Genomic DNA, 17,741 nt, shown 5'->3' with positions numbered 1-17,741 from the left:
TGGAGCAGCTTTTAGCTGTTATGCTGCATGGAAATGGAATGAGATGGCAACAAGTGAAGTCAGCCCCAAATGTTAGGTTGAAGACTGCTTTTTCCCCCCATACTTATGATTGTCTTTGAAAGCATTTTTAAAATCATGTTTTCCACAATCTTGTTCTTGCACTGTTTGTCATTTTAGTCACTTTAGTAAGCATTTTTTTCTTTACTTTCAAATGCCTTTAACTATTTTCTTAGTAACTTCTTTTTCAAGTTGTACTTTTAATTATGTGATGTTACTTGTGTATAAAATGCACTATATAAATAAAGCTGCCTTGCCTCGCTTTTCAGCATACAGTATGTTTATTAAACAACTTCTTAATTTTGCTAACATGCAGTTATTTTTTTATATACATTTTCAATCTTAACAACATACAATATTTTTTGTTAATTCCAACCAAAAGTGCAAAGAGCGGCCAAGCTCAGCAGCACTTCAGATCCTGCAGTACAGAGTATGAGCCAACTAGCCTGAATTTATCCAGCAAACAGAGCTTGAATTTTCTTGAATTAATTTATCTGGGGGCAAATCAAACAGCACAGAGTAAAGTCAAGTAGATAAAACTTGCACAACTGTTTATTGCTTGTGGTTTAGGGGATGGGAAGACAAAATTAGTGTCGGTATGCAGCAACGGAGCCACTGTTAACGCATAAGTTTAAAATACGTCATATGGTGGATATTGGGGACTCCCTTGTGTATATTCTGTGCATCGTTTATATTTTTGAGCAGAGCTTCCCAACCATTGGGACGCACAGAAAATGACTAACTAATTACATCAACTGCATTCAGTTAAATAGTCGTATATTCAATCAATGGTTTTAATTTGTTTCAATGCTGGCCCATGAAAATAGGTCTGGTCATGAAACCAGGTCAGTGATGCAAAAAGGCTGGGGACCGCGTTCCAAGAAAAGTGCACTAAATCAGCTGATCATGCTGTCCCACATGTTAAGTCTTTAAGTTCATTAAGTGAGGTAGGTGGGTACGTCGGGAAAAAAATTAAGCACTAAGCAACAACCTCAGATGCTCCTTTGAGAACCAGTTGAAAATTCTTGTGTGCACCCCGATTAAAATCTTAGGCCACATCTAGACCCCTGAACCACGTTTTAGGCAATTGCATTTTGCCAGAACTGTTCAGGAAAGACCCCGTCTGTTCCCTGGTGCACAAAGGTAAGTCCATAAATATATGCTTGGATGAGTTAAGTGTGCAAGAACAACACCAGCAAGAATTTTTTGCATGCCAATTACTCAAGCATTCATCAAAGAAATTCAAGTGGAGTTCCTCAGGGTAATGTACTAGATCCATTCATTTCTATAAAGGAAACATCCTTCTGGTTACCATATCTCCGAAAACACATGCAATTTCTGAAGCAATCTTGTACTCTATGCTTTGGTCAGATACAACCCCAATTCCGTTGGGACGTTGCGTAAAATGTAAATAAAAACAGTACAATACAATAATTTGCAAATCATGTCCAACCTATATTTAATAATACACTACAAGGACAAGATATTTAATGTTCAAACTGATAAACTTGATGGTTTTAGCAAATAATCATTAACTTTCAAAAAAGTTGGGACAGGTGGCAAAAAAGACTGAGATAGTTGAGCATTACTCATCAAATAACTATATGGAACATCTCAGAGGTAAATAGGCTAATTGGGAGCTGGTGGATGCCATGATTCGGAATAAAAAGGAGCTTCTCTGAATTGCTCAGTCATTCACAAACAAAGATAGGGTGAGGTTCACCTCATTGTGAACAACTGCGTGAGAAAATAGTCGAACAGGACAATGTTCCTCAAATGTCCAATGCAAGGAATTTAGGGTTTTCATCAACTAGGGTCCATAATATCATCAAAAGATTCAGAGAATTTCGAGAAATCAGTGCATGTAAGCGGCAATGCCAAAAACCAACATTGAATGCCCGTGACCTTCGATCCTTCAGGCCGCAATGCATCATAAACCAACATCAATGTGTAAAGGATATCACCACCTGGGCTCATGAACACTTCAGAAAACCAATGTCAACTAGTACAGTTCAGCGCTACATCCATAAGTGCAACTTAAAACTCTACTATGCAAAGTAAAAGCCATTTATCCACAACACTCAGATGAACTGATGCAAAGTGGAAAAGTGTTCTGCAATTGTTTGTTGATGTTTGTTATCTTTTGTTGTAGGAGATCTTATTCAATATGTGTGTTAAAGTAGCTGTTCTTTGAAGGTTTTACCATGTGAAAATTTCCATTCGACCAGCCCTGGCTTTTCACATTATATGTTAGCATTGAGCTATCAGACTTTCGTTTGGTGTTTAAATATACAATGTTTACCTCTCTTTTTCAAACAAACTGACTCTTATTTGAGGAAATCTGTGAACTAGAGAGTGAGAACTAAGGAATACTCAAACACAATACTCATTATTACAAATACTAAAAATACTTTGGGTGAGTTTTAATACATTTACACGTTTAAAACACGTGGGAGGGTTTAAAATGTTTTTATATGTCCCCAGCACCCTAAAATCTGGTAGGTCTGGAACGTAGCTTCTGCTATAAATGTGGGTTCACTATAAAGTGTTCAAAAAAAAAAAAGTGGCACTGCTGGATGTGGATGGGCAGAAGAATAGTTCTAAGAATAGCCATTGTTTTTGCGCTTTTATGGTGCTTCAAAGCGTTAAGAGTGCATAAAGAAAGTTAAAAGTCTTCGTCCTCATCATCATTGAGGTGCAGCCGAGTGATTTATGGACTGAGCTCTGTCATTTGGCAAACGGCAAACAAAAGTGGGGGACCGGAGGATTGGGGGGTAGGGGGGATTGGGGGTTGACCGTTTCCGCAGGCTCATTGATAATGACATACCTGCGCGGCCTGTCCGTTAGCCCGATAGCACAAACTACTTAGGCTCTAACTGGAAAATCAATAGGCTGCTCGCTCAGAGACCATGCCTCTTTGTGATTGGCAGCCGCGGGGCGGGAGGTGGGGGGGGGGGGGGGGGTCATGAAGGGGAGCGGTCCTACTTTTGGGTAACGATCGGCTCGCTCCTTTTACGAAACACTCAGCTGATTTTCTCTGAGTGAGCGAGCATCAATCCAGACGTCGCGGCTTACCCCGGGTAGCTGTCACCGCCCCTCTAATTAGGCTTAGCAATGTCTTCTCAATGGGGGGGCAGTTCACACTGGACGCTGACCTTCAAGGAAATGTACACTAACACTTTGAAAAACACTGTTTGGTGTAAAACAAAAATATGCGGTTTGTCATAATATTTGTATTCAACACTTTGGAACAACAAGAATTGTCTCTGTTGTTTTCTTTTCTTCCTTGCAAGGAAGAAGAGAAATTGAAAGAGCCTTGTGTTCAGTAAATTGTTTGTAGTTACTTGGAATAAGACGTACGAGACAAAGAATTTTGATTTTTGTTTAATAAAAATGTGAAAATTTAAATGTGCTTTTTTTTTTTGTGCAATCTAATGAACTGCTTCAAATGTGATTCATTTCATTTTTTTTTTTTTTTTTAAATCAACTACAGTGGTGATGAACAACCAGTTCATATTTTCAAACTGCTGAAGAAGACGAATGAAGAAATTGCTAGTTCGCCATTCGCAAACTTCATGGCCCATTTTGACAGAATCTGTTGCGCTATTTTTCCCCAACGTCACTCAACTTTACATCATACAGTATCTTGACAAAACGCAGGGACGGCCGTCCTCACTTCACTATTCAGTCAGTAATAGAAGCCTCTAAGAGCGGCTCTGCAACAACACATGCAATATTGATGCCTTGCGATGAAACACAGAGAGTGCTGCTGCTGCTGCTAAACACACACACGCACACACATAGTCGAGCATCTATCTGCAAGCAGATGCTTCGCCCCGTCCGCCAATTAGTCGCCTGTGATGATTTTTCTTTTTTGGAGTGAGCAGCTGCCACGAAAGAACGAACATCCCTAACACTTGACGTCGAGGATGTGTGTTTACATTTCTGTTGCGTTTGTATTCGTTGCTCATGGGGGGAAGGAGCATTTGCCCACTATAATTGTAGTCATAACACAAACACGATGTTCAGTAGATGATATCTTGTGTATGTTTAGGGAACAAATCTGGCCTCGGAGGAGGTTGTAGTCATTGTAAATGTAAACACAGTAGCTTGATGATCACCTGGAGGGGAAATGTAGTGGAAAATGGATATACTGCAGAAACTTAAATTTGACAAAGAGAATCAAATATTAAAACACACCCGTTTGAAGCACCAGCCGTGACTAAATGCACAGCCAACGATTGCAACAAAGACACTAATGTAGCGAGCCACTGTAAAGCTCTTCGCCAAACTAAACTCGAGATAGGCTGAAGAATGTTCTCGCAAAGTGAATAGCGATGAACTGCAAGCCGATCTACATGGTTGAAGACAAGGGACTAATTGAGATGTAGCAAACAGCGTCCAATTACCCGTCATACACAAGCGTGCAGGACTACAGTGATGACTAAAGTCAGTAAGATGTATAAGGTGAAAAGCAAACTTGACGTTTTGGTGGGGGATTCAGACAAATGTATTCCTATAACCGCAGATCACTGGACCTTAACTCGCAACCACGGTTATTTGGGGTTGACTGGACACTTTATGAGTGGGACTTCAACTCATTTTGCACTGATTGTCGTGAACACCGAAACCGGGGACTTGGCAGATAAATGCGCCAAACAGTTCCTCAAGGTGGCAAATGACTGGGTAATTGAAAAAAAACATATCCACCATAAATACAGATACATACATACAATTTTTAAATGAGATTAAAAATATATTAATTAGATCAATTAATTATAGATCATAATTAATTACTCTCGCAACTGTTTAATCTGTGGACAGCACTAATTACGGTATAATATTTTAAAAGTATGCTTGAAAACAAAAACAAAAAACTTGCCGATGCATAGAACACTATAAATAACTATAATGCAGATTTCACTTATCGTGGAGGTGGTCTGGAACAATGAAGGGTGCGATTACTGTATTTCAAAACTAGTTTTTAAATGGCTTTAATTTGGATCAAGCTTTTTTTATTTTTTTTATTGTTTTTCACATGGCAGCTTCGAGCAGACAACATCATACGGCAGACTCTGGATCTCACACGTAGCTTTTGGACTAGTGCAAGGGCGGACGGAGACCAGAACAGATCCGTTATGTCTTTATAGAAGCCGCCCGGCTTTGTGTCACCATATATTACGCTAAGCCATGGTTAGCGCGTCCTTCATAATATTTGGACACTTCCTCTCCACCCCGTGCCGATTTATTCCTCCGGAGCGCCGTGCGAGATAATAAACAGTCGCACACCCACGCGATCCCCCCGCCCCGGAGTCTTCCTCCATTTTACAGTCCAACACCACATTAGGACATCGAGCCGCTACTCTCAACAAAAATGGAGTTCATATTCTCACCAGATGAGATGTTGGAAAATCCCAAGAGACTTCAGCTTGTAGACCGAATAAATACTTTGGCTTTTTCTTTGTCTTCTTTTGTGGTCTCAGTAATCAAAAAGGAAAATGTGATTATAGCCAGAGAACTGGAAAGGGAACATACTGCGTTCCAATAATTGCTGGGTGTAATACAGTTCAGGTATGGTTCATAAAGATATTATGGATATTATTATGTATAAATGGAAAACAACCAATTAGCATGAAAACGTCCAGAAAAAAATACTTCCTGTTCATTCTCCACTACAGCCATAGCCTTCAAAAGGCGAGTAGTTTTACTTGTAGTTTTCCCGATACAGTGGTTAACTTATTTTTACATTTGTATGACAGTTAACTTCAGCGAGAGTCTGGTTTCCCTCCAATCGCACGGAACATATAGATGAACAAATCACATTCACATGCATGCCTATAGACAATTTAAAATCTTCAATCAACCTAAGAACACTTATAATTTAAGTACAGTTAATAACTGAGTACTGTTACTTTATGTCTGAGTAGTTGTACTTTAAATTTGATAAGTTTTACAATACAGTGGTTAACGTTTTCCACACTTACATAAAGGTTAATAATGCTACTTACAGGCTACAACTAGAAGCACAGTTCATAAAGATGAGTAGATTTACTTCATTTCCTACGCGCAAAATTTGGTCCACTGTAACATTTTTCTGCAAACTTGAATGCTTGAATGAATACTTAATTATAAAGATGTTATCAATAATATTAACTTATTTATTAAGGAATAAAATAACATTTGACTTTTTTATGTTTTAATCCATTACATAGCCAATCATTGAAAACTAGTCAAGAATAGTCTTCCAATGCTTTCAGCCTTATAGCATTAAAAAAAAAAAAAAAAAAAAAAAAAAGAATCATGATGAAGTCCAGAGTGTGTGTACCAAAGGAGAGCTAATTAATCTTTGCCTTTTTTCTGACAACTCTGCGGCTAAAAGTAGAGAAAGCGCTCTCACAGCTGGCCACTAGCTCGCTCTCCTCCCAATGCTTCATGCAGGCGCTATTCTTAGATCTGGCCTCCAAATGCAGTCTGCATTGTCAAAAAAAATAAGCGTGTGAAAATAAAGAAAGCATAACATTACTGTATATTTTTCCCTTCGGCTGCGAAATCTCATAATGACATTTTCCACACAGCAGAAAGAGCAGGGCAGCAGCTGACTCTTGACCTATATTTAATATTTCAATCAGAATAATTGTGTTTTTTGTCAAACAGTCGGACGGAAGTGTCATTGAGTGACTTCCCTACGAGGTAGCGCTACTGCGTTCCTATTAATACGTGATAAATAGCCAGGAGTCAACTACATTGTGGTTGTCTACGGTCATATAGTACTCAATGGATGTGGCTGCTCGGTGTCCATGCATATGTCTTCATGCGTGTGCTTGTGCGTCTGTGTGTGTGTCACATCAGCTATACGCAGCACGTGTGTATTTTCTGAGTGCAACAACACGAGGTCCTGTTACAAAGTAGTAAAAAAAGCTGCGCAGTAACTCATGCACAGAATACATTTTAACTGTATAAAATGTGTTGATCAAAGTAAATAAGTTGAAATCAATTTATGGTGTTTTTTTTGGGGGGGGTTGTTTAACATTTTATATTTATTATAAAAAGATATTAAATATTATATATATAAATGTGTTATTGATTCAATTACTAAAATGTGAAAGAAATGTTTTCTTGTACACATTCACAACCATTATAAATATAGAGCAGTGATCTCACAGTGTGGCACAAGCACCAACAGTGGTAGGCGGGCTCCCTCTAGTGGTACATGAAAAAAAATCACGAAATTAAATCATAATAAAATTCCTATTTAGAATATTAAATACAGCCAAACATATCAGAATAAAGCTTGTAGCTATGCATAAAGTCTATTTAAAACATGTTTAACCCAGTACAGTACTTGTTTTTTAACTTTGTACAAGTGCAGTTCAGTTGTATTTCACTTTGAAGTACATTTGAATTTAATCTTTAAGAACAATTTGATGTTTGAAAAACAAATCCAAGCAAATTATTTGACCTGTACGTACAATACATTTTAATTAAATCATAAATCAGCCCCCCCCCCCCCCCCCACACACACACACACACACATTTTTAATTAATTCATTATTTACTTTCTAGAAAATAAACCTCCGCCTCATTTTTGATGAGCACTTGAGTGTTCTATGCGACTGTATTGGAGTGTTGCTCATTGTGGTGGTGCTCAGACAGCTACATATTTTTTTAGCCAATACAGTAAATGGAGTAAAACGTTTGAGAACCACTGCAAGACACTGCTCTGTATAACTTTTGTTGTTAACATTTTATTTTAAGTCAAAAAAATGTGCATTATTGCATTTATTTAAAGCTGCAAAAAAAAAACAGAGACTTGGGTATAAAATAAAGGTCCAGTGTTTTTCTGCTCTCATTTACCCACACAGAGCTATTACAATTATTAGGTGTACTGTATAAAAAATGATCACTAACCTACTTTATTCTTCCATCAAGTGCACTGAAGTGAATAAGAGCGTAAAGAAGTGTTGCGTTCTGTTGTGTGTGTGTGTGTGTGTGTGTGTGTGTGTGTGTGTCTCCCTCTCTCTCTCTCTCTCTCTGTCGCTCGCCCCCCTCCAGCCGCCTCTGCCGTCGCTGATTGGCTGCGCGGGGCCGGGCAGCCTTCACTCCTGCTGGAGGAGTAAGCCGGACCTCCTTCACTTTAGCTCCGTCGCGCCATTCATAAAAGTGCGGCTTAGAGGACCAGCAGGACCATGAACGAACCGCAGCGCCCAAGTCGGACTTTGTAGTGCCGAGAAGCAGGAGTACGAACTTTTCATTGTTGTTTGGAGCTGCGTTTTGTGTTCCCCCCGCCCCCTCCCCACCCCACCGGTAAGCGTTGGATCCGTCGGCCTACTGCGACTCCCCGGCGTACGGCCCGGACCTGTGCCCCAACATGATCGCCACGCAGGCCAAGCTGGTGTACCAGCTCAACAAGTACCACGGCGAGCGGTGCCAGGCGCGCAAGGCCGCCATCGCCAAGACCATCCGCGAGGTGTGCAAGGTGGTGTCGGACGTGTTGAAGGAGGTGGAGGTGCAGGAGCCTCGCTTCATCAGCTCGCTGAGCGAGATCGACGCGCGCTACGAGGGCATGGAGGTCACGTCACCCAATGAGTTCGAGGTAGTGCTCTACCTCAACCAGATGGGCGTGTTCAACTTCGTGGACGACGGCTCGCTGCCCGGCTGCGCCGTGCTCAAGCTGAGCGACGGCCGCAAGCGCAGCATGTCGCTGTGGGTGGAGTTCATCACCGCCTCGGGCTACCTGTCCGCGCGCAAGATCCGCTCGCGCTTCCAGACGCTGGTGGCGCAAGCGGTGGACAAGTGCAGCTACCGCGACGTGGTCAAGATGGTGGCGGACACCAGCGAGGTGCGGCTGCGCATCCGCGAGCGCTACGTGGTGCAAATCACGCCGGCCTTCAAATGTACGGGCATCTGGCCGCGCAGCGCGGCGCAGTGGCCGGCGGCGCACATCCCCTGGCCGGGGCCCAACCGCGTGGCCGAGGTCAAAGCGGAGGGCTTCAACTTACTCTCCAAGGAGTGTTATTCGCTCACCGGTAAGCAGAGCTCGGCCGAAAGCGACGCCTGGGTGCTCCAGTTCAGCGAGGCCGAGAACCGGCTGCTGATGGCCGGCTGCCGCAAGAAGTGCTTGTCGGTGCTCAAGACGCTGCGTGACCGCCACCTGGAACTGCCCGGCCAGCCGCTCAACAGCTACCACATGAAAACGCTGCTACTGTACGAGTGCGAGAAACACCCGCGCGAGGCCGACTGGGACGAGGCGTGCCTGGGCGACCGGCTCAACGGCATCCTGCTGCAGCTCATCTCCTGCCTGCAGTGCCGCCGCTGCCCGCACTACTTCCTGCCCAACCTGGACCTCTTTCAGGGCAAGCCGCACTCGGCACTCGAGGCGGCCGCCAAGCAGACGTGGAGGTTGGCCAGGGAGATCCTCACCAACGCCAAGAGCTTGGACAAATTGTAAACAAAACAAAACAAAACACAAACTCCCAGCTCGTATTTTTGTTTTGTTTTCTTTTGCAAGTTGACTGTGATGTTAAAGACACCGTTTGGGGGTTTTGGAGCAGAAGAAGGAAAAAGACAAGAAGGTACATTTGTTCTTTATAAATGTTCTCACCAAGTGAAGAAGGAACTTTTATTTAAAAATGAATTGAAAGCAACGTGCCAAGTTGGTTTTCTTTTGGTGGGGAGGGAGGGAAAACAAGAAATGTTAATAAAATGTTGGAAGTTTAAAATGTATGGCTCGTGGCGTGATTTAAATTTAGTTAGGAGGGGACAGAAAAATACTCAAAGCATTTAAATGCCATATTTAATTCTGGCACGTCTTTAAATAGCACAAAAATGACATCTAAATCTAGAATATGCTTCAATACATCCAATTTGCAAACGATGAAAAATCATCCCAATGCTTTATTTCGAACGTTACTATGCCACGTGTGAACAACATTCATACAAATCGATTACTTTCTCTTTTGTCTTACCCTCACGACGTCTTCAAATTCATTTGTGAGTACAACCCTCAAAACAAATTTGAACCCAAGCGACTGCGCAGAGGAAAGAAAATGGCCACCTGTAGCTCCACAAAAGTGGCATCAAATGTATTTTTACATATTCAAGTCGTGTCATTTTTTTCCCAAATTGAAAATTCGTTCGTTGTTTTTTCAATCAGCTTCAGCACTACTAATTGATCGCTTTCTAGTTCCACTTCCAATTACTAAAAAAAACAAACACTGGTGACAATTATGTAAATATGAATATTCCTTTTAATTTCTTTTTACTACGTACTCTGCGTGCCTGCAATTTGTTTTGCTTCCAAGGAAAATCGCGCATAAAAAGGTAGCCTTTAAAGTGACTTTTGTGTATGTAAATGCTGGTTTACCTTTGGCTCGATGGCCTTGAAGGCCGGCTCGTCCTCGTCCACCTCGAAGTAGAGCTCGGAGGCGGTGATGGACAGGGTACCTCGCACCACCGCCGCCGGAGCCACCAGCTGGGCCGTCGTGCTCACATTGACCGGGCCTGCTGGTGCACGCGCAAGCATGTAAATTCAGGAGGGGGCAATTAAAAAAAAGCACAAAATGTAGCCTGTTAAAAATAGGCTGGACGATGGACTCGTAGAAATATTCTCGTGACAGCGATAAGGCAATTAGGAAAATCAAAGAGGAGAAACGAATAATGAATTAAAATACATGGAAAGAAAAAAAATAAAAATGCATCAGGGGCTACAATATTTGTCAATATATTCCACATGCAAACCAGATTCTTTAACGGTTTTTTTTTGTAAATTGTGCAGTGACTTTTATCCATTTTCATCTCTCATTTGTTACAAATGTAATGTTAAAAAACACACATGCGCACTATGACTTTACATAAATACATAATCGCTCAAAGCAAGTGGAAATCTATTTTTTTAAAGGCCACCATAATCCCACTGTACATTATTTTAATAGAGCCCACAGTATAAAAGGATTACATCATACAATCGGATTACCAGACTATATTTAATTAACAGTATTTTGATGTGAATGGGTGACAAAATACGATAAGATTGGATTTTTAATATACTAATAAATCTTAATCTAATACAGTGTAAAACTAATTGTATTATTTAAAGTGTGCGTGTGTATGTGTGCGCACGCACACGCACACACGCACGCACACAAACACAATTGGGCATTTAGGGACACCTATGTCAGCAACCCATGTCTAATAAGACAAAAAAAAGAGCATTTACTCTTTTTTTTCTCTTCATGTTTTAATACATTTTCTGGCACGTTCTAATTTCCTGTCTAAGGTGTGCAGCCTCTCATACAGCTAATATAAAATATTACAAATACAATTGTTTTCGGTTAGTGGCTGCATTACAGGGGCGATATGTTAACAGCTCTTGGTACAACAGCGATACTTCACTGTTCAAGTAGAAATGTTTAGATGACCATGGAGCCATACTGGGCACCCTCCAGTTTCTTTAATGGCACTGTGAGGATTTCTAATATTTTGGTTACATTGAGTCACGTGGGATGGTCAAAACGTTAGGAACAGCTCTCTTGATAAATCAACTTGAAACGCATGATGGTAAAGAACCACTATAATATGTAATACCAACTGACACCCTCCATTTCTTTATATGATATTCTGAATAAGCCTGTCAGACTATTAGGAACACTTGTCAAAATGAAAACACGGTTGAACTTGAAATCCATGGGGGTAAACAATCAACATATATACATATACATACATACACATATGTATGTATATATATACATACACATATATATATACATATATATACACATATATATATATATATATACACATATATATATACACATACACATATATATATACACATATATATATACACATATACATGCATTTCATATATATATATATACATATACACATATACATGCATTTCATATATATATATATATACATATACACATATACATGCATTTCATATATATATATATATACATACACATATACATGCATTTCATATATATATATATATACATACACATATACATGCATTTCATATATATATATATATATATATATACATATACACATATACATGCATTTCATATATATATATATATATATATATACATATACACATATACATGCATTTCATATATATATATATATATATATATATATGGTCAAAAAGCAACTTAAGTTGGAACAACTTTAAAACATAAATGATTTACATTTGTGGCAACAATTACCACAACAAAGCAAGGAAGTTGTCTCATCCAAAACAATTTACTGAGTTGTTAAATATATCTTTAAGCAATGGAGGGACAATTAGTTCTGTAAACTCTCTTTTCTTTGTTGAAAATGTTGCAAAGTCAATTTTCATATTTCCAAAACTAAAAAAATAAAATAAAGTATTTTGTTGAATTGCCGAATTTAAAATGTTATCCAAGTTTGTGGCCCTTGAAATTTTGAGTTCACCCCAAAATGTTTTTTTTTGTTACAGCGTAACCCCACCAGGCACCTTCCAATTATGGAATTGTTTTTTAATGGTATACTTTATAGGTTTTTATTATTTGTTATCTTACCAAGTAGCCACATGACATGGGCAAAATATTAAGAACAGCAATCATAAAATGTTTTACTAGAAAGCACTGTGGTAGACACTCACTACTCAAGTCCACTAAAACAATATTATGGCTGTCTTAGCTAGCTAAAAGGGTCCAAATATTAGGAACTTCTTTCAGAATGAGAGCAATTAAAAAGAAAGGCTGACGTTAAGAGAACCACCACAAAACACACTGGCCACTTTCCAATTGTTTCACTTTTTTTTCTCGTACCGGTAAAGTTTTCAAGCTCCTTCTCCTCCAGTGACGACAGCGTGTCGTCATCGGCGTCCAGCGAGGCGTCACTCTCAGAGTTCTGGTGTGCCACAGCCTGACTCTTGATGGACCGCTTGCCTTTCAGCACGTCGTCTTCAGACACTGCACGACAACAAGAGGACATCCAGCAATGCAGCATGCTGCAGTACAGTGCTGCTGAAACTTTTTACAACACCTCAAGAAATATGATGTTGTACTTAAAAGTTAATACAACTGAACAGTGAAAAAAAGGGTACGGGAGATTAAAACAGCTCATTTAATATGTTGCGTTGAAATTTATAATCCTTTATATGTTGTGAATTGTATTTGTATTTAATTCAGCGATTCTTTCATGTACCACTCGTGGTCATCGTGCCTCATTTTAAGAATCACTGGTTTAGTATATTTTGTACAGGAAAGGCAAACAGTGCTGGAGCAGAGAAAAACAGGACTGTAGAAAAATACTACACTTTACTTGCATAAAAGACAAACATTTAAATACAATCATAAATAACTAAATAAAACATCTAAATTAAAAATATAAGAGATCCTTTTTGATTATTGTTTAACATATAGAGGTGCAAAGTTTTATTCCCCCTTGTTGTACATGTTGGTCGATGAGAGAGGAGCAATGCTAAAGTCTCCATCGACTCGTATGAGGGCGCTGGGATGCTGAAATTGTAGTCTTATGATCACAGCGGAATAAGGTCACACACGTTTGCAACCGGTTGAGTCTGAAAGTAAACAACTGTAGTTTTCTAACAGCCAATAGTTAGGCCGTTAGTGGGTAACACAAATGGTTAGATTCTTCTGTCCCATTTCTTTGCTTGACTTGACTTCATTTTTCATGTCGGGTCTCATCCCTCTATAAATCTCCTTCGGTATACATTCATCTCCACATTAGGGCTGAAGCACCTCACGGTTGCAGCCTCGTAGACATGCACTGAAAAGTCCAATAGTGACGATAATCTCTGCTCAGAAAAAAAGTAAACTGTTGTAAACATGTTGCCGGTGAAGGTGCAACAACACGTGGCACTGTCCTCTACTCAAAGTCACGGCCAAAAACACTGAATAGTCCACAACGGGTTGGCACAATGCACGATGAATGTTAAATGACGCAAAAGGTGGAAAAGTAGAAATGAATGAGGAAATTAGCAGAGCTGCTGTGACAGGTTGCCAACTCACAGACGTCTCATTTCCTGTAGGATATAATGGGACTGTAAACTTCACATATTTGGCATTAAAAGGTAAACATTGTCAAAGGAGGTAATTGTCTCAAGTTCCATGTTGTACAATTTAGATATCAATTCAAATGAAATAAAATTTGACAAAAAACACTAACTATGAAAATAAAAAAAATAATTAAGTTAGTGTTTGACATGTTTCAGTGTCCAGGTGACAACTGTAAAACTGAAACCACATATACAGTCATCTACCAGCTGAATGCAAACTATAGAAAAACTACTCAATATTTTATCCAAAATAAGCCATACAAAATACAATATAATACAATACAAATTCAAATTCATGATAAAATAAATGAAAAATAAAAACAAACATTCAACAAATTGCAGACAGACAAAAATCAAAATTTACCAAAATACACACAAAAAAATAAAAAATAAAATTTAAAAAGTTTAAAATTTCACAAAAGATGGCTGATATTTGGCTCCCTACACAGTTAACTGTTGTTGTCTATATACGACAAAAGATTTAAAATAATTTGTCATTTATCATCTGCTTACTTCCATGTTACGGCGAAAACATGAAGGCGCACATTACATTAATTGAAAAGGTCCAGTCAGTAGTGTTAGTGTTAGTTAGTGTTAGCACAAAACATTCAGGCTTCTGCGGCAACGCAAAACAAACAACAAAAAACAGGAAAAGCTTATTAGAACATCTGAAGTTTATTTGGGCTTCATCAGAAGCATTTTAAATGGCGACTGTTGTGTGCTGACTTCCATTTCACATCAATTTGAATGTTATTGGTTAATTCTTAACACTGCCACGTCCCCATTTATAAGAGGGTGTGTACACTTGTAAACCCCATATTCTTAGTTGTTTTTACTTTGCCTGTAATTTTTTTTTCTAAATCCAGGTTATAGGTGACAATGTGGGAACGTTTTGAAATGATATACCTGGTCTATTTTTTTAATATTACTAGGCATTTAAACAAGGGTGTATACTGTGTAGACTTTTTATCTCCACTGTATGTGGAATTCATGAGTGCACTTGTCATTACATGTGACAGCAATGCAGCTCTGCAATGCTATGATGCTAATGTCGCACCAAAGCAATAGATTAGCCTGCACTGAAATGGCAGTACCGTCACAGCATAAACACTGCAAGATGGAAATGCTAACGTGCTAAACATTCCCGTGCCGCATATGTACACAAACATGACGCTGCTTCTGTGTGTATGTGTGTGTGTGTGTGTGTGGGGTGTGTGTGGGTGTGTGTGGGTGTGTGTGTGTGTGTGTGTGTGTAATCATTTTCAATTCAGCCAGTCAGTGAAACATTGTTGTGTTGTCTTCTATCAACACCTGAAGGTGGGCCAAGTCAACTTAAGTCAAAAAAAAAAAAAAAACATGCACAGCTGCGACGTATGTCTTTGAAGAGTCAGGGGCCCGTGAAAAAAATCTCTTGTCATGGAAAATATGCAGTCGGCTGATATTTAGAATGCTCTTCCTGTAATTAGGCTTCCCTGGAGGATTCCTTAGTTAGCAGTGCTGAAATTACTACCAGTGCCCCCCCCCCAGCCCTAATACATACCACATGACTGTGTGTTCACACCAGGCCAGTGGGCATGAAAGACATGGGGCTCCAGAACAGAGATGGATTTCAAATTTGACGCTTTTCACTTGAAAACACACCCCCCACCCTCAACAACAGCATGCTACCAAGCAACCTGCTAAATGTCACGATTTAGTAGCATTTCATACAAAAGGCAGGGCACTGGAGCTTTAAAAATATATTGGATGAAAGTATTGAGATTGAAGTCATTCCTTAGAATGCAAGGGTATTTAATCGAAATTTTAAGATGTTCATTTGCAGTACAGGAAGTCCTCGGATTATGACGTACGCGATGTTTGATGTATGACGTTTCAACTTTACAACATCCATGCACCATAGTGACTACGTTTACATGCTGTCAATATTTGGGACTTCAAAATTCGGATTTCTGAAACATTCTGAATAACCCGTTTACATGATTGAGCGGACAGAGTTGCTCCGGCATTTGAATAACAATCCGTGTACGGCGACGCAAGGCGTCATGATTCAAATGGACATCATTTCCGCTTGTTACTTTGAACTGTCAATAAAGCACTTGATATTCATGTGAATGAAGCAGCCGGTTTCCTCCTCGCTCCAAAAGTGTGCTTTTGTGCTGCGTCTCTGAGCTTGTTTACCTCTGCTTATGTATTTGCGGTGAGTTGCGTGCCAAACAGCGCGCTTCCGCATACAAGCACTTCCTGTACTACAAAGACCAGCATTCCTTACGGTTGAGCATACGCAGTGTCTTGATTGTGTTAAAACTTTAAATGAAATTAAAACACAAAATACAATTAAAAAAACTACACAAAATGAAATTAAGTGTAAAATATTAACCAGAATGCAAAAATATAAAAAAAAAACTGCAACCATTTTTTAAATGTATCAAACACTCCAAAATTATAATATAAATTTGCTAAATACAATTAATTCACGACAAAACATTGTGGGGAAAAAGCTCAATCGAATCCAAATCCAAAATAAATAAAACAAAAATATCATATAAATTAAAATAAAAACAAAAAAAAATGAACAAATAATAAGTTATACTATAAAAGGTGAAAGAAGAATGAGAAAGGGGAAAAAATAGGGGAATGCAAATGTGTAATTATCATACCAGACCGCCCTTAAACGTCTGGCACACTCCTGGAGGGTGCTTGTGCACCCCTATTACAATTTGTGCGGCATGGTTTAAATTACCTTCAAAAGTTTTGTCATCATAGTTAGCAGTTGTATAAGCGGCAGTTTACGATTACATTGGGTAATGTTGATTTGAATAAAAATACAATTGCCGTCCGACAAAAGTGTGTAGCTGGTACCAATCAAGCGTCAGTGTTAAATAAACTGGAAAATCTCAACTGTATTCAGTTGAGATCGATTTGCGCTAACATTTAGTATTACCTGAAGTCTTTGTTATAAGTATATGATTTAAGGAATTAGGAAAGGAAAAGACAAGGAATTAGCCAATAGGCCACTGATATTGGAACATTCACAAAATCGAGTATTTACATTTACAATTACCTTTCCAATAAATAAAATCAATGTGTTCAATCTAAGGATAAAAAATATTCTGGTTGTTTTTCAAGGACTAAAAACATGAAATTTGGTAACTGTTGCGCTATTTATTTTTTTTTAATGAAAACTGAATGGAAAAAAAAAAAGACTTAAAAAATATATATGACCCAAAAGCTGGTAGCCAACCATAACCAATCACTATGATAACCAAGTTTAAAATAGCATGTTGCTAACAGGCGCCATAATGCAAAGCGGCTAACTTTAAACTTTTTCTTGGTACAGTGATTGGATTGTCAAAAATGAGTTTTTGGATGACCAGAACAGAGACATTATTCTTCAGGACCACCCCCTTGGCCGTGGCAAGGTGGTACTTTCCAGACGTAAACAGCCGACTGTGATTTACCGGCAGTCTTGCGACCACCTTGGCACGCCATGAATGATGACAGTTGTTCGTAATTCAGAAATTCTAATACCCACAAAAAAAATAAAAAAAATAAAAAAATATGAATTCAGGTCCATCCCTGTCCCCTGATAGGAAGCAAGAGGGTGCGTTTCTTTTTGCCACCCGCCCTCCCT

At 39.2% G+C, this 17,741-nt stretch overlaps 2 protein-coding genes across 10 annotated transcripts in view; one reads left to right on the top strand and one right to left on the bottom strand.

The window, feature by feature from the left end:
* Positions 1 to 17,741, bottom strand: part of lrba (LPS-responsive vesicle trafficking, beach and anchor containing) — a 231,251-nt gene that overhangs the window by 85,631 nt on the left and 127,879 nt on the right. For 5 of the 9 annotated variants that reach the window (XM_086032881.1, XM_086032886.1, XM_086032889.1 and 2 more), the window contains 2 exons: positions 12,858 to 13,001; positions 10,421 to 10,560 (listed from right to left, as the gene is read on the bottom strand). In XM_086032881.1, coding sequence (XP_085889007.1) covers positions 10,421 to 10,560; positions 12,858 to 13,001 — 284 coding nt within the window. The remainder of the gene's footprint in view (positions 1 to 10,420; positions 10,561 to 12,857; positions 13,002 to 17,741) is intronic. The other 4 variants (XM_086032888.1, XM_086032882.1, XM_086032887.1 and 1 more) reach the window with 1 other exon arrangement.
* On the top strand, positions 8,172 to 9,776 carry mab21l2 (mab-21-like 2). The gene has a single exon (XM_086032895.1). It carries the CDS (start codon positions 8,426 to 8,428, stop codon positions 9,503 to 9,505), a length of 1,080 nt encoding a protein of 359 aa, XP_085889021.1. The 5' UTR covers positions 8,172 to 8,425; the 3' UTR covers positions 9,506 to 9,776.

The sequence above is a fragment of the Filicampus tigris genome, chromosome 6 (genome assembly GCF_054856515.1).
Source record: "Filicampus tigris isolate MCC_2025a chromosome 6, RoL_Ftig_1.0, whole genome shotgun sequence".
Taxonomy (NCBI): Eukaryota; Metazoa; Chordata; class Actinopteri; order Syngnathiformes; family Syngnathidae; genus Filicampus; species Filicampus tigris.
This window is presented reverse-complemented; position numbering and strand designations above follow the sequence as displayed.

What these genes read in the sequence shown, in the direction of transcription:
- mab21l2 (XM_086032895.1), top strand. Translation starts at nt 8,426, where the DNA reads ATGATCGCCACGCAGGCCAAGCTGGTGTACCAGCTCAACAAGTACCAC.